The sequence below is a fragment of the Phyllopteryx taeniolatus genome, chromosome 18, assembly GCF_024500385.1.
Source record: "Phyllopteryx taeniolatus isolate TA_2022b chromosome 18, UOR_Ptae_1.2, whole genome shotgun sequence".
In the NCBI taxonomy this organism is placed as follows: domain Eukaryota; kingdom Metazoa; phylum Chordata; class Actinopteri; order Syngnathiformes; family Syngnathidae; genus Phyllopteryx; species Phyllopteryx taeniolatus.
Window position 1 is genome coordinate 4,298,234 of NC_084519.1, and position 21,968 is coordinate 4,320,201.

Genomic DNA, 21,968 nt, shown 5'->3' on the forward strand with positions numbered 1-21,968 from the left:
TTTCCCAGAAAATGTTGCTTGTACAAAGCCTAGTGTGCTCCATTCAATTACAAGGTGAACACAGGTAAGGTACTGTGTCCTGCCCTTAATGCAGTCACCACTGGCCAGCACAATGCTGAGTGAATATTGATGTGTCAATACAATAGAACAGTTATCAATCCATGATGACATTTTTTCTTTCTAAATCCCCTATTAAGTGATTACTTCATTCTAATTGAAACTGCCATCCTCCTGAATTGCTGTCCAGAGGGTTTCGGGGGTCCATACCCTCCAAAGGACTGTACCATCGGGTTTCAGTGAGGCGTGATTGCGAAAAAGAGGAAGAAATTACATAACTATCAGCAGAGCCACAATGGCGGACTGTGGGCAGGCAGTAAGGGTGGGGCTGCTCTCTGCCCCTCCCGGGGAAACCACTGCAATATCTCACCTTCGCATCAACACTACAGCTTCTTATCACACAAGCTTTGTGTCGCAGGAACCACCCTACTGACATGTTCTGTCTTCACAACCACTGTTTGGATGGTGTTTACTGGAGCGGTGCTGACAGCTGCCGGATGGGAAGCAGATGAGAAACGGAGATGGTTCACACAGTGACTCACAACATCAGAAAGAGAATGGGGCTGCCAAATATTTCCTTCCAATAACCGCTGCCTCAGTCTAGTGGTTGTAAAAAGTGATTATCTCCAGAGAGCTTTCAGGGTGACCCGCTGTCACTCAACATCCTGCCTCCGCATCCTCAGAGGCATGAAATGACCTCTACTGTCATGGCAGGATATGGAGGGTCATCATTCATCGGGGGGAAGGGGCAATACTGACGCTTCCTGGCAATGTAGGTGAAGTACAACTGAAGACAATGACACATTGAGGTTGTTTATTTTTACTAAAATCTGATTTTCTCCTTTGAAAAACAAACACAAATTTGGATATACGGTTCTGATTTATTTTCTACATTTTCAACGCGCATACATAAAGAGGCAGCACAGTGAACTAGTGATTAGTATGTCTGCCTCACATCCAGAGGGTCCTGACCTTCCTGTCTGGAGTTTGCATGTTGCTTGTCCTTGTATATAATATATATATATGAAATTGACCATATTTTGGATATAGGTTTCGTCCTGACGCCAGCGATCTGTAATTAATCAATTATTTATGACACAATTGAACATATAATAATGATCACATGAACAGCAATTTTACTTGTTTCATGAATGTATTCACATGACATAGACAGCGATTAGTCAAGATGACATTTGGGGGGGGGAGCGCATTTTTATTCTAATCTCCAAATGCTTATCAATACTTCAAAAAAGATTGTATTCATTACAACATAACTACTCAAAGACATTTCAGTCATGCATAACAATGGTGTTGTTTTTAAGTTAAATATGATTTACTATTTTACAGCATAAATGCAAAATTGTCCTGAATTAAAACATCAAGCCTTGCTGCACTGACTCAAGACAGTGTATATATACAAGTGTGTATATATACAGTGTGCATAAATACTGTAGCTGCAAAGAAAACCTCTAAATTCTTCCTCAAACAAATATTAACAAATCTTAATTTATAAGTGCAAGTATTATATTTCTTCCAACACTGACTGAAAGAAGAGCTTGCAAAGGCACAGCTGGCTCCAGTAGTCCGCGTGAGTGGACTACTGGAATCACTTTCAGGATTCAGGTTTACAGCTATAATCTCTTTTTGACAGGTCCAGCAGAACACACAAACAATAGAGTGCCTATGGTTTAGCGGGTTCCTCATACTTTCTCACGGAGAACTTGAAGCCGTGGTTATGAAGGCGGTCGATGAGATTGGTTTTGTTGAAGGCACTTCCTGGTGTGTACACTCCTCCCCTGTCAAAATCCCATTGAGTTGGAGAGATACCAGTCAAAAATTGGGGCAAACACATACACTATGAGGTTGTTTTTTTTGTTTAGTAAGGTGGGTCAGGTAGTGTGAAGGAGACATTACTAACCTCCTGGGAAGGGAGTGTCTTTCTTTCAGCACGGTTACTGCTGCCTGTACCATAGCAATCACTGTGGCCACATAACCAGGCTCTAAAAAATAACGTAAAATAAAATACATTAAAAACGGCAGTTAATGTTGAAACAATCACACGTGTCCATTTAGCATTAGTTTAATATTGTTGCAAATAAAACTGATAACAACAGGATATACAATTAGTAAAAATGCAATACAGGTATATTGGAATTAGGGACACAACAGACTAAGAGTGGGTACAGTGGTACTTTACTCCTATAGAAGCTCCAGACACAAACATTCTGTCCCAAGACGTTGGTCGCCTTTCGATTTGCTTGACTTTTGAAACAATTTTACCCACTGGAAATAATGGAAATGTAACTATTGCCAGCCTCAAACCTTTGTGAATGTTATAGGCAATGTTTCAAGTAACACTATAACTGGGGATGCACCGATACCACTTTTTTCAGACCAAGTATGAGTAAAATTACTTACATTTGAGTACTTGTCGATACAGAGTACGGATACCATATAATTGCATTGAAATTTTGATGAAAATGTGTTTTAATTAAATATTGTTCAAAACACAACTTTTTACTGAATATGGCATATATTTCACTCAAATATAATACTTATTATACACGCAATCAAAATGATTAAAAAACACAAACTTTTATTTAACATGGAATAAATTTCACTCAAATATAATGCTTCTTTCTACACGTGCCCAGGAGGTACAGTACCCTCCAAAAGTATTGGAACTGCAAAGTCAATTCCTTTGTTTTGAGGTAAAATGCATGCTCTATTGGTTTAAGGTCAGGTGATTGACTTTGCCAGTCTAAGACCTTCCACTTTTTTCCGCTGAAGAAGTCCTTTGTTGTGTTGGCAGTGTGTTTTGGGTCATCGTCTTGTTGCATGATGAAGCGTCTCCTAATTAGTTTGGATGCATTTTTCTGTAAACTGCCAGACAAAATGGTTTTGTAGACTTCAGTAAAGACTAGTGAGTCCGCTCCAGAAGCAGCCATGGAAGTCCAAGCCATGACATTACCTCCACCATGCTTCACAGATGAGCTTGTGTGTTTTGGATCAGAAGCAGATCCTTTCTTTCTCCATACTTGGGCCTTTCCATTACTTTGGTAGAGGTTGGTCTCATCCGTTCAGAAAACTTTGTTCCCAAACATTTGTGGCTGATATCTGCACTTCTTTGCAAAATCCAAACGGGCCTTCCGATTCGTTTTGCTGATGAGTGGTTTGCATCTTGTGGTATATTATATTTCTTCTCTCGAGGTCTTCTTCGAACAGTGGATTGTGATACCTTCACACCTGCCATGTGTAGGTTGGCAAACAATTTTGTCTGGAAATTTAAAGACAAATGCATTCAAACTAATCGGGAGAAGCTTGATCGTACAACAAGACAATGACCCAAAACAAACTGCCAACACAACAAAGGACTTCATCAGGGGGGAAAAGTGGAAGGTCTTAGACTGGTCAAGTCAATCACCAGATCTTAACCAAATAGAGCTTGCATTTTACCTCCTGAAGAGGAGACTGAAGGGAGAAAACCCCAGAAACAAACAAGAAAAAGAGGGTGCAGTCAAGGCCTGGAAAAACATTTAAAATGAAGAATGTAACAGTCTAGTGAAGTCACTGGGGCGCAGGCTTGATGCAGTTATTGCAAGCAAGGGTTACGCCACCAAATAAATTATATTCACTTTAAGTTAATTTAATAATGTGTGTTCCAATACCTTTGCTCACTTGAAAATTGAGTGGCTTCAAACAAAAGGTGCCCGGTCCTGAGTTGTTTAACACATCTAGATGAAAATACCATGAAATGAAAGCTGGAATTCTGAACTTTTGTCTCATATTCATCTTCTGATCTGAAACCCAAATGTCTTCAGTATACAACAAAAACAAAGGAATTGACCTTGCCGTTCCAATACTTTTGGCGGGGACTATATATGTGATGCTTCTGTTGTGTGCCTTGGCCTCCAAGAAGAATTTTGTGGCAAAGCTGCAGTAATATAACTAGTAGAGTAGAAAGAATATATGCCTGTGAGGATAGTAATATAATCATTCTGTATATGTTGCTAAATCGTTTCTGTTGGAATATTCACTATTTAAAGGTATACTGCGACATTAATGACGTTGACGTTAATTGTTAGCCTAAACTAGCTGTTCTTTGCAAGACGAAGCTATGTGCTTAAATATACAGTAATTCTCTTTATTTTGAGTTGATTTGACTGTAAACTTCAAATTGGAGTATCAATTTAACAGCTTGAAGCAATCAGACATTGACTCTTTTTGAAGAAATGTATGGTATCTGCTGAACTGCACACCACACGCTCAGGGAGGACAAAGCAGCATAGTATGACAGGATGGATTGGGTGTCACAGTGTCAGAGTGTTTTGACAAGTATGAGTACAGATTAACAATATCCAGCACTGATACCGAGTGGTGAGTATCTTCACATTAAGACAAAACAACGCTGAGTTATATATGCATTTTTTAGTATTTATGTTGACTAATTGTGCCTTCAACCATATTGTACTGAGCAGCCAGGACAGTAACATGAAGTCGCACAAAAAAAAGCCAAAGAAAAAGCTAAATATTTGTGGCTTTATTCCTTTTTTTCTGAGTTTTCTTTTTTTTTTTTTATTTAGATTATTTTCCTGAAAATTATGATTTCCCTCCAAATGTTGTGACTTTGTCAATCTGAAAATGAACCTGAATTGGAAATATCCATCGAAACATCCATCAATGTTTTTATACCACTTCTCATCATTATGGTCACGCGTGAGCTAGTCAGTCAATCTCAGTGCACCTATAGACAAGTGGTTCTCAACTGTTGTCACCCTGGGACCCGCCATTTCCTATTGTTGCCAAATCGCGACCCACCTTTTTGGAAATTAAGAACATTCATTCAATAAATAATTTTTTTTGTTAAAGAAAAATAGCTTCTAAGCACACATGTACAGTAGATTATATTTTTAAACGCCTTTTCAAATTAGTTGTTGTACCACCAAAAGCGTATTGTTTGGCATGACATCTGCCTATGAAAGCTTTTACAACTTGTATGTTCCATGTGGGAATTTGGTACGCCTCTGTACTGTAGCGGAAAAATCTGAATAAGAAAACCTAAACATTTTTACTAGCTGTCGGCGACCCACCCAAAATGGTTCCACGACCCACTTTTGAGAATCACTGCTATAACCACTCACACTTTTCACGTTTGGGCAATTTAGAGCCGTTAAATACCTAACATGCATGATTTTGTATGTGGGAGGAAGCCAGAGTACCCGGAGAAAAGCCACATAAACACGGGGACAATATGCCAACTACACACAGGAAGACCCACAGAGTAAAACCCAAGACCTCTTGACTCTGAGGCAGACTTACTAACCACTCGGGCACCAAGCTGCCAAACTTGAAATAGTTCAACAGAATTCTGCCACATTGCTTTACATCATTTACAAGTACTGATAATGGAAGATCACATGAGCACTGCACGCCTACCTGCTCCCATGACCTCAGTGCAGATCTTGGCATTGGGTGGTCCCTGTAGGGGTTCTGTACCCTCTGAGTATCCCTCTCCAAAAAATGTGATGTTGAAGCAGGTGTCTTCAATCTGGTAGGAGAGAGTCCAACGTGAGAGATGGACTAAAAGCGACTGAACTCCAGAAGTTGACAACGAGCAAAATGCTTCAAAATGTAAAATGAGATACTTGAGTCAAGTCAAGTGTTTACGACTGAAGATGAAAGTGGCTACTTGTAGATATCTATTCGTGAAACAATAAACATTCACCAAGACTGGTGTCAAATATATATTTCAAACCCAAACTACAAACTACCAGTTTTCCCCTTCAATGTGGGTGAGACGTTCAACCAGCACATCTAACAAAGAGAACCTGTGGAGTTTGCTTTGTTCAGTGCAAAAGAGGCAGCGAGCGTTGCGGCAAAACAACCCGTTACATGTAGAAGGTACCAGGGTCAAAGGTTTGGACACACAATTACATTCCATAACCTTTGACTGGTACTTTATATTAACCTATTTTATTTTGCTAGCGTTTACTTTTTAACTAACCTAGGTGAAAGAAGCATACATAGCCTCCAATTAACTTGGATTTATAGAGATCATTCATGAATTCAACTCTTACCTGTTTAATTGTTGGACCAGCCTTACTGAATAAGCCAAAGGAAAAAAACCTGGGAAACTTTGGAATAGACAGACACCAAACATCAACATACAGTACAAATCAGTTCCCCATTTATCTGGGCTCAATATTCCAACACCATGCAGTACAGTTCACTTCGGCTCACCACAATTTGGAAAAGTAAACCCCACTAAACAGAGTTTGTAAGCGAGATGGCGATGGGTAAATAATGTGACATCACAGGAACACAACAGGATACAAGCCAGTTTGTGGCTAAGCTTTGCCTTGTTGTGTGTTCTTCCATTCATGTAGTTGCAACACTAAACAATTTCCTGTCACCCAATCACTAGACTACTGTCTTACACCACCCTTTCAGTGGTGTACCACTTCAGTTGGCAAACCCCATAGGGCGGTGCCAAGAAGTGGTGTTGGAAATCTGTTTTTGTACCCTTCATAAATGTTGACCATGGAAACCTGGAGAAATCAAATTGGTTAAAACAAGGTTACAAAGCAATGCTCTCTGTACCGTGGTGAGGAGTTTCCTGCCCATGCCGAATTTGACCAAGATCCAGAAAAGCAGTCCACCACAGAAGAGCTTGGCAACTGAGCAGAGGCCACCTACCCCGACATATGCAAAATACTGGATCTGTCATGGGAGGATGGTGGGGGGGTTGGAAGAAAGTAAAACAATAAAGGGGAGATTAGTGTGTAAACAGAATTGGGGGGAGTAGTACTGCCCATAACATACAGGTCCCATCTGGTCAAGTGGTGAGCACAGCACAAAATATTTTTTTGTCTTTGAGGAGCACTTTTGCTAAACATTTCTTCATCTGAGGAGCAACTTTCTAATTTTGAGAAGCATTTTTTTGCAGCTTAAACTTATCGTGTATTTTAATAGGATTTTATTTTAGACATTCTCACAGTGCAGTGTAGTGCTTGTAAGAGTGACTTTAACCATGTGCCCTTTGAACTATCTACCTCAAAAAGAGTAATTGCCTTCTGGGGGACAGTTTGCTTACCCAGCAGGTTCTCCCCCAGCTGTTTACAGGACAATATGTCCTCTGGGTAAGCTAGGAGGCGAGCTATAAAACGGGACTGCCATTGTGATATCACAGATAACCATCGCCATTTGGTGGTTCAAAACCAGTCTCAGTGCTATCGTGCGTGCGGATGATTCATGGACAGAGAGAGAGCCAGCCACCTTGTGGAGAAAAGTTACATTGTCTATTGGTAAGGGGAGTAGCCTGTTATTCAAACACACTCATTGAGCCAATCGGGCCTAGGGGCGGTCCTTAAGAGTACACCCACAGATGCGAGACTTTATAAGTTTGTGACCGAGAATTTCGGGGGAGCTTTGGCTAATCTGACTTTGAAAACAGGGTGAACGGGTGCTCGCCTTGCATTTCCCTATTAAATGGTTCCACACTTTGGCCATTTTCTGTCTTTTTTTGTCTCTTCTCAATTTGGCGTTGCGTCACATCTTGCGACTACTGTCTTCAAACTCCTCAAATGAATAGATTCACTTCTGTGTCCACGCTTCGGTGACGTAAGCGCGTCGAGTTACATACGCCCCTGCGTGCTTCCATCTTCTCGACCATTTCCGCGACTGAACTGATTTGCACTTTTGCTTTTGAAGGTGGTTTTTGAGTCGCAAAATGCTAATTTTGACTCACAAACTGCGATGCGAGACCGCTTAATTCGAGCCATGGGTGAGGATTCCTGGTTTTTACACATGCGGCCCAGATTCGTCTTGCAGACTGGATATATTTTTCTACAGGTATATCTTATTACATAAAGAAGCAGACCACCACACTAGAATTGTTTTAATTCCTTAATGTCCATGAGAGGCGTAATTACTATAAATATATATATCCAAAAACTAGACTTTACACCGATCTGATCGGCTTGATCGGTATTGGCCGATAATTAGCATTTTATGCTGATCGGCTTTAATGTCACAATACGCTGATCCAATCAATGACATCATTGATCGGCTCCGCAAAAGACATTTACTCCGCGTCGCCAGCGTGTATAGTATATTTGAATCCAAAAGCTAGTTTTTTTTTAGCCTTGTCGCATGTCTTTTGACGTACTACTGGAAATATCTGACATTTAAAAAAATAATAATAATAAATGTCTGTGGTGTGGGACAGACAACACGTAATGCCTGGATTAGACGACAAGACAAATTTGGTCTTTCAGGATTGCACTATGTGAGGCTACTGCAATAAAATCTTGTATTCCGATAGCACCGGGCTTTATCTTGTCAACTCAAACATGACCGGATACGCTCCTTACCATGGCGACGACATCGCGATGCGTGTATTATAAGAACAAAATGGGGGGGAAACGTGTGGTGGTGGTCACCGGTGAAATTACGTTAATTTAAGGACTGCTTGAGGTATGTTCACGTACTTTTAATACAATGCAGCTCGCAAGGAGGCAACAAAACGTTCTGTTGCCTAGCAAGCTAGTACTAGCACTCACAGTTGTACGTAAATATCCGGCGTTATGGCGAATCATGCTCTAAAGCATAGGTGTCAAACACAAGGCCCGTGGCCCAGATGCAACCCGCCACATCATTTTATGTGGCCCATGAAAGCAAATCATGCTCGTCAACGTCCGTAATTTTTGCTACAATCTGTACCCAAATTGCATTTTTCTGTTACCAAACGCTTCTTCTACAGTAACTTAAACAATACTTTAACAAACTATTATCCTTGTTTTCTGATTTCAAAACTAGTTATCCCTCAATTTGTTGTGTAATGGTAATAATGTTTTGGTGATGATTAAACATTTATATGGTTTCACTGTTCTAACAGCCCTCTGAGGGAAATCATAACTACAATGTGGCCCGAGACAAAAAAGAGTTTGACACCCCTGCGCTAAAGTTTTGGTGTGTGTGAAGTAATTTAATTACAATAAAGAAATTAAACTCGAGTAAGTTAGTGCCCATTATTTCTGTCATGTTGGTTTGACCTGAATAGAGAATACTTTTGAAGATACTCAGTATACAGTACACAAGTATGTACAGTAAATGAACAAGTCATTTAAATAGACACGAGACAATAGACGCTGCATCTTGTGATCGGATCGGTGGTCAGTTTTTTAAACTCGCTGATGGGCCCCAAAAATCCTGATCGTGTAAAGCCTACTAAAAACAAGTTAAAAAAACAAGTCCACAATGATGGTGATGTAGGAGGTAAAAACAGAGAGAAATTGTAATGGAAATATTTGTATACGGCGGCACGGTGGCCGACTGGTTAGAGCGTCAGCCTCACAGTTCTGAGGACCCGGGTTCAATCCCTGGCCCCACCTGTGTGGAGTTTGCATGTTCTCCCTGTGCCTGCGTGGGTTTTCTCCGGGTACTCCGGTTTCCTCCCACATCCCAAAAACATGCATTAATTGGAGACTCTAAATTGCCCGTAGGCATGACTGTGAGTGCGAATGGTTGTTTGTTCGTATGTGCCCTGCGATTGGCTGGCAACCAGTTCAGGGTGTACCCCGCCTCCTGCCCGATGACAGCTGGGATAGGCTCCAGCACGCCCGCGACCCTAGTGAGGAGAAGCGGCTCAGAAAATGGATGGATGGATATTTGTATACATATTTATCAGACTGGTTTGCTTATCATACTGTTTCATGTTATCAAGTATTATATTATTACCGGTAATTATTAATATTAAATTATTATTAAACTAAGACTGAATTTACATGGTGACACAATTGAGATTTTTTTGCTCCCAAGTGGAACATGGCAGAAAAGCTCAGAAGGGGATGTGGGGAGAAAAAAAATAAACAAAAAAAAAAGAAATAGGATATCCTCATAGAAGAATGCATCCTCTTCCAAATGTGGTTAAAAATCTATTATGTATCAGGTATCTGCCAATGCGACTGCAGCATAAATGCACAGATATAAGCAAGATGGCGCCTACCAGTGTGGTCGCCTCGGTAACGCACTCTCTAGTATTGTCTTTGTTTTTGTGTTTTTCGTCCGTCTTTGGAGACCTTACACGACTCACTTACACAAGGGGAGACCTGCTAACCATCAAGGAGTCTACTCCGGACTTTCTGTCACCAACTTTCGAATATCCGCTCAGTTTTTTCCCCGAGCTACTCACCGGAGCGGCGTCGGCGGTTTTCAGCGCATGGAGACGGAAGCGCCGCCACAGAGGGAAGCGAGCCGGCATTCAGGTGAAACTCCGCAAGAGAGGACACAGATTGGCGTTCCCGTCGATCCACCTCGCGAATGTACGCTCCCTACCCAACAAAATGGACGAGCTTCATCTTCTGTTAAAGACCAGGAAAGACTTCGGACGTTCCGCGGCCATGTGCTTCACGGAGACCTGGCTCTGCGACGCTGTACCCGATGGCGCCGTTATGCTTCCCGGTTTCCACATTCATCGAGCGGACCGCGACATGGAATTATCGGGGAAAACAAAGGGCGGCGGGATATGCCTCTATATCAACGAAAAATGGTGTACGGACGTCACGGTGCTCAGCACACACTGCAGCCCGCATTTGGAGTCGCTATTCTTAAACTGTAAACCATTCTACTCGCCACGTGAGTTCGCATCATTCATACTGGCTGGAGTCTATATTCCGCCTCAAGCTAACACGAACGCCGCATTGCTAACGCTCGCCGATCAAGTCAACGAAATTGAAAAAAAACACCCCGACTCACCCCTCATTATTCTCGGGGACTTTAACAAAGCTAAACTCAACCACGAACTCCCTAAATACAAGCAGCACATCGACTGTCCTACCAGGGAAAATAATACTTTAGACCACTGCTACACTACGGTAAAAAACGCATACCGCGCTATTCCTCGTGCAGCCTTGGGCTCGTCTGATCACTGCTTAATTCACTTAATACCGACGTACAGGCAAGAACTTAAATGTGCGAAGCCTACAGTGAAAACAGTCAAAAAGTGGACAAATGAAGCCAAGATGGAACTTCAAAGCTGTTTAGACTGCACAGACTGGAGTGTCTTTGAAAATTCAGCTGGCAGCCTGGATGAATATACGGACACTGTCACATCCTATATCAGTTTCTGTGAAGAGGTCTGTGTACCAACAAAATCATTTCGCACATTCAACAACAATAAGCCGTGGTTCACTGCTAAACTTAAGCAGCTTCGGCAAGCTAAGGAGGACGCATATCAGAGCGGGGACAGGGCCCTGTATAATCGAGCTAGAAACCAGCTGACCAAAGAAATTAACATTGCAAAGAGGATCTATACAGCAAAGTTGGAAAAACAGTTTAGCGCAAACGACTCTAAATCAGTCTGGCATGCATTCCAATCGCCGACTAATTACAAGCGACGATCCCCCCAAGCTGAGAACAATAGCACACTAGCCAACGACTTGAATACCTTCTACTGCAGATTTGAAAAGGACAGTTTCACACCACACACCAACCCGGCCGCACCCGCGACCACAATCACACCTCTGACCTCTGCGTTAACCATCCATGAACAGGATGTGAGACACATCTTCAAACAACAAAAGATTAACAAAGCGGCAGGCCCGGACCACGTGTCCCCATCCTGCCTCAAAGTCTGCGCGGACCAGCTCGCTCCGGTCTTCACTCAGATCTTCAACAGATCTCTGGAACTGTGCGAAGTTCCATCCTGTTTCAAACGCTCCACCATCATCCCAGTCCCCAAGAAACCTGCAATCTCGGGTCTGAATGACTACAGGCCTGTCGCTTTGACATCTGTGGTCATGAAGTCCTTTGAACGTCTTGTGCTGGACCACCTCAAGAGTGTCACAGGTCCCCTGCTGGACCCCCTGCAGTTTGCCTACCAAGCGAACAGATCTGCGGATGATGGAGTCAACATGGGACTGCACTTCATCCTAGAACACCTCGACAGTGCAGGGACCTACGCGAGGATCCTGTTCGTGGAGTTCAGCTCAGCGTTCAACACCATCATCCCTGAACTCCTTTCATCCAAGCTTCTCCAGCTCAGCGTCTCACCTGCCATCTGCCAGTGGATTTACAGCTTTCTGACGGGCAGGACACAGCAGGTCAGGCTGGGGGAGGCCACCTCATCCACACGCAGCATCAGCACTGGGGCGCCCCAAGGTTGTGTCCTCTCTCCGCTGCTCTTCTCTCTCTACACGAACGACTGCACCTCAGCGAACCCGACTGTCAAACTCCTGAAGTTTACAGATGACACCACTGTCATCGGCCTCATCAAGGACGGTGACGAGTCTGTATATCGACAGGAAGCGGAGCGGCTGGAGCTGTGGTGCGGCCGACACAACCTGGAGCTGAACACGCTCAAGACTGTAGAGATGATCGTGGACTTCAGGAGGCATCCTTCGCCACAGCTGCCCCTCACGTTGTCCAGCTGCCTTGTGTCAACCGTCGAGACCTTCAAGTTCCTGGGAATTACAATCTCCCAGGACCTGAAGTGGGCGACCAACATCAACTCCGTCCTCAAAAAGGCCCAGCAGAGGATGTACTTCCTGCGGCTTCTGAGAAAGCACGGCCTGCCACCGGAGCTGTTGAGGCAGTTCTACACAGCAGTCATCGAATCAGTCCTGTGTTCTTCCATCACAGTCTGGTTTGGTGCTGCTACAAAAAAGGACAAACTCCGACTGCAACGGACAATCAAAACTGCTGAAAGGATTGTCGGTACCCCCCTACCCACCCTTGAGGACTTGCACGCTGCCAGCACCAAGACAAGGGCGTGCAAAATCCTCTCGGACCCTCCCCACCCCGGTCACCAGCTCTTCCAGCTCCTTCCCTCAGGTAGGCGCTACCGATCAATGCAAACTAGAACTAGTAGACATTCCAACAGCTTCTTCCCTCTTGCAATCAACTTCTTAAACAGCTAATTTATAATTCCATTACAACAAGCTGGCAATTTTTTGACTTGAGTTCGTTGTCACATTTCTGTGGGGCCAATTATGTATTACTCGTGCACTCACTGTAGTTGTCTCGCCGTGCTGCACTATTTGCATATACTGGCCACTCATGCCAGAGTAGCATCTGCTCCATTTGCACACTGATTGAGGAGTATCTGTAACATTTGCACAACCATTGTCCCAGATTATCGCACTACTCGTCACTTTAAACCGCATACACTCGTTGAAGTCTCAGTGCCCTTTGCACAATGGTCATTGCACCGGACTATTCCGATATTAGCCATTCGAACTGCTCTAAGTGCTAGAGGACTCTGCATCTTTTTGCACAATTGTTTTTTGTCAATGTCTTTATGTCTCCAAAGTGTTCTGTAAATTGACTGTCTGTTGTACTAGAGCGGCTCCAACTACCAGAGACAAATTCCTTGTGTGTTTTGGACATACTTGGCAAATAAAGATGATTCTGATTCTGATTCCGATAGGATATAACACGTCAATGCAAACCTGACATAATTGTAATCTGCCCTTCAGTGACTTTTACACACACACACACACACATGCATCTAACCTAACAAACACAATCCTCGGCTCCCTCTCCAGTTTTAATTGTAATTTTCTCACATTTGTTGACAAGCTGACACAATGAAGTCAGTTGAATAATGGAAGGACATAACTACTAAAAGTGCTAAGTAATATATTACATAGAACAGTGTGCCATTATGAAACCCTAACATTTCAATATACAGTAGCTACTGTTCTATTCTAAAGGTAACAATTTCACAAAGCATCTCTGTAATCGAGACATCTCCAATAGCTAACCTAGTACTAAATACATATTTGGAAGAAAAAAAAAGTTTAATGTCTGCAGCGTTTACATGCTCAAAGAAAATGCAAGCATACGTTATTGTACAGGTATACAAATTCAGCAATGAAACTTAGGTGGGGATGTGAGGCAGTGCAGAGATATTAGCTTGTAAAATGTTTCCTGGGGCACGTTCAAGCAGAAAAGGACGCTTCGTAACATACCGTTTGTTTGCTGTCTGGTGTAAGGCATGCTAAATTATTGATTGGAAGGATATGTTGTTAAGTTTAGTTTCTACCCCTCTGGCTTCGCAAGCATAATGAATGCTATGAGAAATATTCACAATTCGAGGGAGGTTGGGTGAAAATAACATTTGGCTAATAGTCTCAGAAAAGGGATATCATGTCCAAATGATACATTCATAATATTGCACCATTTATGAATGCAAATACCTACTGTATTTATACTCCTGAATCATAAGTCTTGTTAATAAATTCCAGGGTGTGTAGTGGAGACTCTACAACGCTACACTGTCAGAGATAGGCACGTGGGAGTCCATTTCTGCCCCTCATGGTCAAATATACACTAACTTTATAACATCAACAAAACCAAGTCATACACAAAGAAATAGTATTCAAATATTTGTAAGTTACAGCCACCAAAAATAACTGCATTAAATTTGGTGGATTAGAACTGACATGAGTACTACTTACTGGTGACCGACGTTCCTCCTGGTAAAGGAAACGCTGTGTTCTCTTGACTACAGAGGGGTCCGAACCCATGAAAGGGATGGCATACTGCACAATCTCCTTGCTAAAAAACACAAAGCCTCTAGACAAACATATACAGACAGACAGACAGACTATAAGCTCAAATCCATCTATGTATCAACTGCAATGGTACAGTGGTAGTAAAAGTGGGGCGCTAGACTCACTAATTACTATTCTCCATTGATTGGCCAACAAATATGTTGTCTAATAATGCAATTACAGTTAAACATAGAGCTTGTTGAGAACAGTAGTAACGATATTCTTATGACAAAACATGACAAATGGATGAGATTAAATACAGTAGTCCACTAAAATAAATGTAAAATACTTTTCTGTAACTGCTGAAAATCTTCAGTTAGTATGTTAGTTAATTTTTAAAAGAAGAGAGGAAAAATCCATTTCTCCTGCTCTTGGGGGAAATAAATCCGCCATTTGGATTTAGCACAGCTCAGCATTACATTCCAATTAAGATATAATTACTGGAAATAAGGAGAATTTCCCGAGAGTAATTGCTCTTCTATCACCTTACCTCGGGCGGACTTTGGTTCCCACCAGAGGTAGCGGCTTGTGGCCAAACTTCCTCCTCAGCTTGCGAAGGGCGCTACTATCTGCGAAGCCGTGCACGGCCGACTGCCAAGTTGCATCATGACCGCATGAGCCCTGCGAGGGTTAATAACACTTGTAAGTCTGTGGTGATCATATCTTTTCAAATTGGCCGACATTACTTCTCAAAGAATCTTTCATGGACAGATTTATTGTCTGATATTAGACTTCTTTCCATGCAGTGCTTTGAACTTGGGTTTTGTATTGTTTTATTCACTGAAAATGACACTGTTGTCATGTACATTGCTTATGATGCTAAGAAAGCTATTTCATCAAAACACACCAATTATGTAAATACTTCAAGCAAATGCAATTTCTTTCCTTTACTAGTATGGATAATTTAATATAGATTACCTCAGGGCCACTGCTTATTGTTAGGAAGCTTTCCACGGCCGTCAGCGTCCCTACAATCATGACAGTACAAAATCATTTCTAAAATGCAATAGGGAAGTTGAACTACAGCGGACCCCCGCATATTAGCGGTTCGGTGCCCACCGATTCACCTGTCCACAGATTTTTTTTTCCCCCAATTTTTTTTCCATTTCTTTTTTCTTGTTTTTGGGGGTAACCAACCCCAAACACAAATTGGTGGAATAGCCCGGCATATTCAAGAATTTGGGTTGTTTAAAATATATATGTATATATCGCTTTCATTCAATTACAATAGGGTCAGCACGGTCGTTATCCGCCACAAATAGCGGTGTTCCACTGTATATTAGTTTATATTTTAATTATGGCATATTTTACAAAACCAACCTGTTCTAGTATTTGGGATGTAATATTGTCTCTACAGTGCCACAGTAAACATGTAAAATATGAATTAAAATCATCCACGCATTCCTGACTTCCAGATGTTTTTCTGCCGAGAGGCCTGCAATCAGGTCATTCGCATTTCTCTAGCTTATCTTCACCTACCTCTCCGCTCCCGAGCCAGCGCTGTCAACATTACAAACACGTGTGCTCTCACACGTGAGTCTTCTACACGGAGGCAATCATTCAGCGGAAAGGGAGCGGTTTTAGCCAAATATGGGCAAAGCGGATACAAAACTGGATCAAACAGATGTAACTGGCAGAGGGGCCTTATCTGGAGACTTGTATGACAGAACCAAGGTTTTTTTTTATGAAATTGACCAAAACCAGGTTTGATGCCCATGCCATCACACTGCTTGACCGGCCAGCCAACTTGCTGGATCTAAGCCGATTGAGAATCGATGGGGTAACATCAAGAGGAAAATGAGGGGCACCAGACCCACAAACAAAGAAGAACTGACAGCAAGCATCAAGGAAATCTGGGCTTCCATAACTCCCAGGCAATGCCAAAGGCTGATTGCTTCAATGGCACGGCGCATCGAGGGGGTCCCTGCAGCCTCTTCTGGATGGCCGGTTGTCGGGGCGCCTCGGTGGGGCTAGCGGACCACCCTGGGTCCCTCGGTGTGGGACGTGTCCCATCCGCCAGGCTGCTCTCGGGTGGACTCCTGGGCCCGATCCCGCCTCTCGGTTGATTGGGTGGTGTCCTCAGCCTCCGCGGTGCAGGCACAGCAATTATGGGACACTTCTGTCCGTGATTGTGCATGCGAAACAGTGTCAATTCACTTGAATGTGTCCACAGGGACACACCCCTGGGACTTTTACGCTGGGTGTTGGGCCACGCACTCATTGCGACAAATAACTCATGAATATGCGAATTGCCTGGGTATCCCCTCACTCACACTCCCCTCCTATAGACTTTTATAATTTACATAGTCATAGTCCCACCACACTTCAATTGTACCGCCGGGTTCATGACCCTTGTCCTGCATGCTTCTTCTCCTGTCCTTGTCCTCTCCTATCTTGTCCTGTCCTTCCCTCACAGGGTGCAGCACTACTGCACAATACAACATTCATATCTAATGTTCCATTGTTTTAAATATGTAATGATTTACTTTTCTCATCTTGTTTACAATTAGTGCTTTGTCTTTTGTTTTGTCTTCGTCTCTCACTCCCCTCTTGAAACTTTGTTCCGTTCGACTGATCGACTCTGATTCTACAGCGACAGGTTAAAAACTGCACTGTGACACAGAAAAACTGTTCCGGCATAAAAGGGAAACAGAGCCTCCATTCTGCTTGACCTAACACCCGAACAGGACAAAAAATAATAATAATAATAAAATAAATTTTAAAAAATACAAAATTGTGGGCCATGAATCTATAACATATGAAAGTGTAACTTTTTGAATGCAATTATGGAAATAAATAAACTTTTCCATGATATTCAAATTTTTTCGGAAAGGGTCTATAAATAGTTGTCTATGGAATGCCTTCCCACCCATCAAATGTGAAATTAAACAACAAAGTACAGGAAATCTATTGTTATCTGCCTATTTCTGAAAATGTCTCAGTGATCGAGCCATTCTGTATTTCCTTGTCACGACCTCTCACCGGAGTACCCAGAAGCACTACGATGCCAAAGCCATTAGACAGTAGATGGGTCAGAAAAGTCCCTAAATATAAACTCTAGATACAGTATAATATGCAATCGCTAAAGCTACTGTTGCCTATAGTTACTTGTATTACTTCTTTTTGCACTTACGTGACTTCTGAGGGTCCACTGTATCAAACCTGTCATAATAATAAGTCTTACCTTTAAAGTGGCTCTGAGTATAGAGAATTCCCAGATCTGCTGGGATGGAGTCAAAGCCGCAGCTGCCAATTACGTACACTCCTCTCTCCATGGCCTTAGTGTGGTACTCCAGCTGCATGCGCTCCAGAAACTGCCAAGTTTTATTTTATTTTTTAGCACAGTAGCATTAGTGTGAATGTTTGCCTCTCAATATTCACATAACTACACACAGAAATGTCCCATTACCTGAGGTTCTCCACAGATGTCAATATAGTGAGCTCCGTTCTCCACACATGCTGCAACCACTGGCTCTCCATAAAACCTGTACTGCAACAATGACACAGACAACATGGTGCACCAGTCAGTCTATACCAATTTCAACATGGTCTGTTTTGATTCCTTCCTCAATAACAGCAGCATTCAATACTTACTGGACCCACACAGTTGAGAATAACCAGAGCCTGTTGGCACATGATGGCCAGAGATTCTTCGCTGGACACATCTGCTACTATGATGTCAATGTCTGTACTCAACTCGGGCATGCCTGGAATATATAGGCATCTTTAGAGTTATCATTGAGTTAAATAGAATAAACAATAAATAAACATGAGCAGGCGGCACGGTGGCCGACTGGTTAGAGCGTCAGCCTCACAGTTCTGAGGACCCGGGTTCAATCCCCGGCCCCACCTGTGTGGAGTTTGCATGTTCTCCCCGTGCCTGCGTGGGTTTTCTCCGGGCACTCCGGTTTCCTCCCACATCCCAAAAACATGCATTAATTGGAGACTCTAAATTGCCCGTAGGCATGACTGTGAGTGCGAATGGTTGTTTGTTTGTATGTGCCCTGCGATTGGCCGGCAACCAGTCCAGGGTGTACCCCGCCTCCTGCCCGATGACAGCTGGGATAGGCTCCAGCACGCCCGCGACCCTAGTGAGGAGAAGCGGCTCAGAAAATGGATGGATGGATGGATAAACATGAGCATTCTGACAACATAAGCATCATATTTGATTATGCTTTGAAACTTGCTGTTACTTTCCTTTTCCAAACTAAAAGTTGACCTTGGCTTCAGCTGTCTAAGGTCAGGTATACACGTAGCAATAATCGAGCCAATTTCCGCTTCCGACCAAAGTCAGAAAAGACCAGATAATCCGATGTCTCTAAAGATGATACTGAACAATGATCCTGTGCTGTGGGCTGTGTTAACAGTAACTTTTCTTTCCTCAACAATCTACTCAGTGCTGACAATCGTACACGCTAAAAATGTTCAATATTTACGGTAACAAATCCTTGTTTGTGTGGTCAGCAATGATTATGGATGAGCCAATGTTCAACAGACAATTGTGGCAATTGTGATGTGAAAGACCGATAGCCATATAGAAAGCGAAATGAAGTTTGCACTGCTGTTACCAATATAGAGCAACTGGTTGTGTTAAGTCTTTGTATTGTAGAACCTTTCCCAAGTCATTCAGCACAGGGACAAGAGTTTGTCCTTGTGAGTATAACAACAACATGGGCAACGTTTGAATTTGAGAGATTCCGGTTCCGATTCCAAACGGTTCTCGGTTCCGATTCTTTTAGGGTGCTGGGTCAAAAAAGTTTGCATGGTTTAAATAAAGGGTGTCCAAATTATGAAGGGCCAATTTCTTTGCAGAGTGCAGCATAGACTAAAATGAACATTTGGCTCGGGGTTCTTTATAACCAGTATCACTATCAAACCTATAAACTAAAAGACAATATGTGTAGAACCAATCCAATTGACTTAATATTCATTAATTAATGTTTCAGCTACAAGTTAAATATAGCATTAGTGAAACTCGTTATTTGGGACCGTTTTATCACATCAAATGGTTTATATGTGCAAGTTTTAAGATGACTTCCTGTTTTAAGCTTGTAGCATTTTATTTTGAAAAGTTACACAGTAGAACTCAGCATTTTGGTTAAGTTAAGACACATTTTTGTTCGCCGCCATTGGGCACCAACATGTCTTTGTGCCCGTTCTTCTTCTTTGTTGGTTTTCGTCGTTTCTTCATTGGTTTTCGCCACTTCTTATTAGAGGTGGGCAAACTAGGCATGGAAACTGGGAACCGAAATTTTTAAATTTGAATGATTCCGGGTGAACCGGAACGTTAGTCCTGGTTCCAATCGGTTCTCGATGCCCAACCCTAGAAGCTGTACATGGAGCAACGTGACCGAACGCGAGTTCAATCAAACAGAACTAGGCAGTCAAATGACCACACAAAAAGTTTCCCCCCACATCCTAAAAACATGCATAGTAGGTTGACTGAAGACTCTAAATGGCCCTTAGGTGTGAATGTGTGCACGAATGCTTGTTGGTTTATATGTGCCCTGCGATTGGCTGGCGACCAGTTCAGGGTGTACCCTGCCTCATGCCCGAAGATAGCTGGGATAGGCTCAAGCACGCCCGCGACCCTAGTGAGGATAAAGCGGTACACAAAATGGATGGATGATTTGATTCAATAACTAAAAAAAATCACGAATCAGAAGTTACTCACCAGTTTCTCAGGACCGCGCTATTCTTGGCAGGACCAACGCCACTGCAACATGATTGGCTCCTGTATCACGGGAAGGGCAGGCTTTGCAGATGTAACGAGATGACCATCTCAAATAACAACAAAGGAGTTTTATTATGGTTAGATTTAGGGCTAGGGTTGGTTCTTATGGCGGTTTAGTATGGGTTAAGGTTAGGATTAGGGTGGGTTAGGGTTAGTGGGGACACATATCAACGCCGCATACTTCTTTCGCCTGGAAGCAGTAGTGCGTGTTCTACAGTGATACAACAGCCAATCATAGTGCCGCGGGGCTTGTCCCAGAGCCAGTAATATTTGAGCAGGGCGTGTCCTGCCTAGAAACTATGTGGGAATTCAAATAACGCCTCAGTACCAGTACTTGAGTAGTTTTTACACTGCATCGAGCAAACTTACTCTTACGCAAATAAATATTTGGAGGACAACATTGTACTTTTACTTGACTCATACTATTGTAAAATAACAGCAGGGTGCGCTTATTTGAGTACAATTTTTGCCTACGCGACCCAATTCTGACTGTATGTATACACACCCAGCCTGTCGGCGGCCTGCTTTAACACCCCCTTCAGACGCTGCCTGCTTCTCCCGGCCACGGCCCATGTTAGACAGTTGTCTCCGGTACTGTCAGCGGCGTAGCGGGCCACTTCTTCAACGACAAACTTCCCGGTGAAGCCCGAAGCACCGAATATTACAATGTGGTAAGGTCTGCTGGTTGTGACCGCCTCCATTGTTTGTGTGCTTGTACAATGTCGCTCCGGGTAACGTTACTTCCGGCCGGTTCTCACGCTTTACACTAAAAATACATAATTATTTTCTTTTCTCTCATTTTTTATTTATTTTTATGCGATAGCAGGGAAATAAATGTAGTCAAAGAACTCTGATAGTAACCAACTTCACTATGAAATTAGACTCATTAAACATGCATAGATACCACCTCGAGCGGGTTGTTCCTTGCTGTGATACGTTTGTGCGTCCGCCATATTGAATGTGTCATGTCTACCACATAAGTAATGCAAGTCAATCGAATGAACTTCATAAAGCGACTTCCTACCAAGTGCACAAAGTGTGCACACACACAAATACATTTGGAAAACACCACAAACGACGTACTTCACCTTTGATATTTTTATAAATGTTGACCCCATATATGTTTCAGTATGCATCCTCACACTAACTGATATACGTTGTTAGCTGTAAACGGTCATTTATTACCACTGGAAAGATATATCAATTGGTTTGGTGCTAACTTTCTCTATATCCTAAACATGTAAGAAGTAAAAATGAATCATCAGATTGTTACATACGTTATTTATTCCGATCTGTTTCCAAAATATGTTTAGGATCTAGATAAGCACCAAATTAATGTACGTTTTTGTTTTCCCATGCGATCTGAGATTAAATGTAAAACGTAGACGTCTCAGAGCATCTTAAATGCTCCACCTTTCCACATTCAATATGGCGGCGACCTTTACGTACGATTCCTTGTTAAACTCCGACTATATTATGTCTATGGTAAGCAAAAAAATGGAGAAGAAATGTACACTGACCTCTTGTGGCAAAGCTCAGGAAAGACTTTGTCCATTCTATCAAACATTAAAAGACAATTTCTTCCACAATTTAAAACACTTTGTCAATTACTGTGCAAAACT

The 21,968-nt window shown here is 42.5% G+C and overlaps 1 protein-coding gene across 5 annotated transcripts; it reads right to left on the reverse strand.

The window, feature by feature from the left end:
- Nucleotides 1-861: 861 nt before the first annotated feature.
- sccpdhb (saccharopine dehydrogenase b) lies at nucleotides 862-21,078 on the reverse strand. Of its 5 annotated transcripts, none has more exons than XM_061754343.1 (13): nucleotides 20,852-20,991; nucleotides 20,287-20,393; nucleotides 18,207-18,319; nucleotides 18,022-18,097; nucleotides 17,797-17,926; nucleotides 15,531-15,580; nucleotides 15,103-15,233; nucleotides 14,517-14,634; nucleotides 6,658-6,777; nucleotides 6,135-6,191; nucleotides 5,494-5,605; nucleotides 1,976-2,057; nucleotides 862-1,853 (listed from the first exon to the last, which is right to left on the reverse strand). In XM_061754343.1, the coding sequence occupies exons 3-13, from the start codon at nucleotides 18,275-18,277 to the stop codon at nucleotides 1,739-1,741; spliced, it is 1,062 nt and encodes a 353-aa protein (XP_061610327.1). In that variant the 5' UTR covers nucleotides 18,278-18,319; nucleotides 20,287-20,393; nucleotides 20,852-20,991; the 3' UTR covers nucleotides 862-1,738. The 5 variants fall into 5 exon arrangements, with proteins under 5 accessions (XP_061610327.1, XP_061610324.1, XP_061610322.1 ...); XM_061754340.1 differs by having other exon boundaries at nucleotides 18,022-18,102; XM_061754338.1 differs by lacking the exon at nucleotides 20,287-20,393 and having other exon boundaries at nucleotides 18,022-18,102; nucleotides 20,852-21,077.
- Between the last annotated feature and the right edge of the window lie 890 nt (nucleotides 21,079-21,968).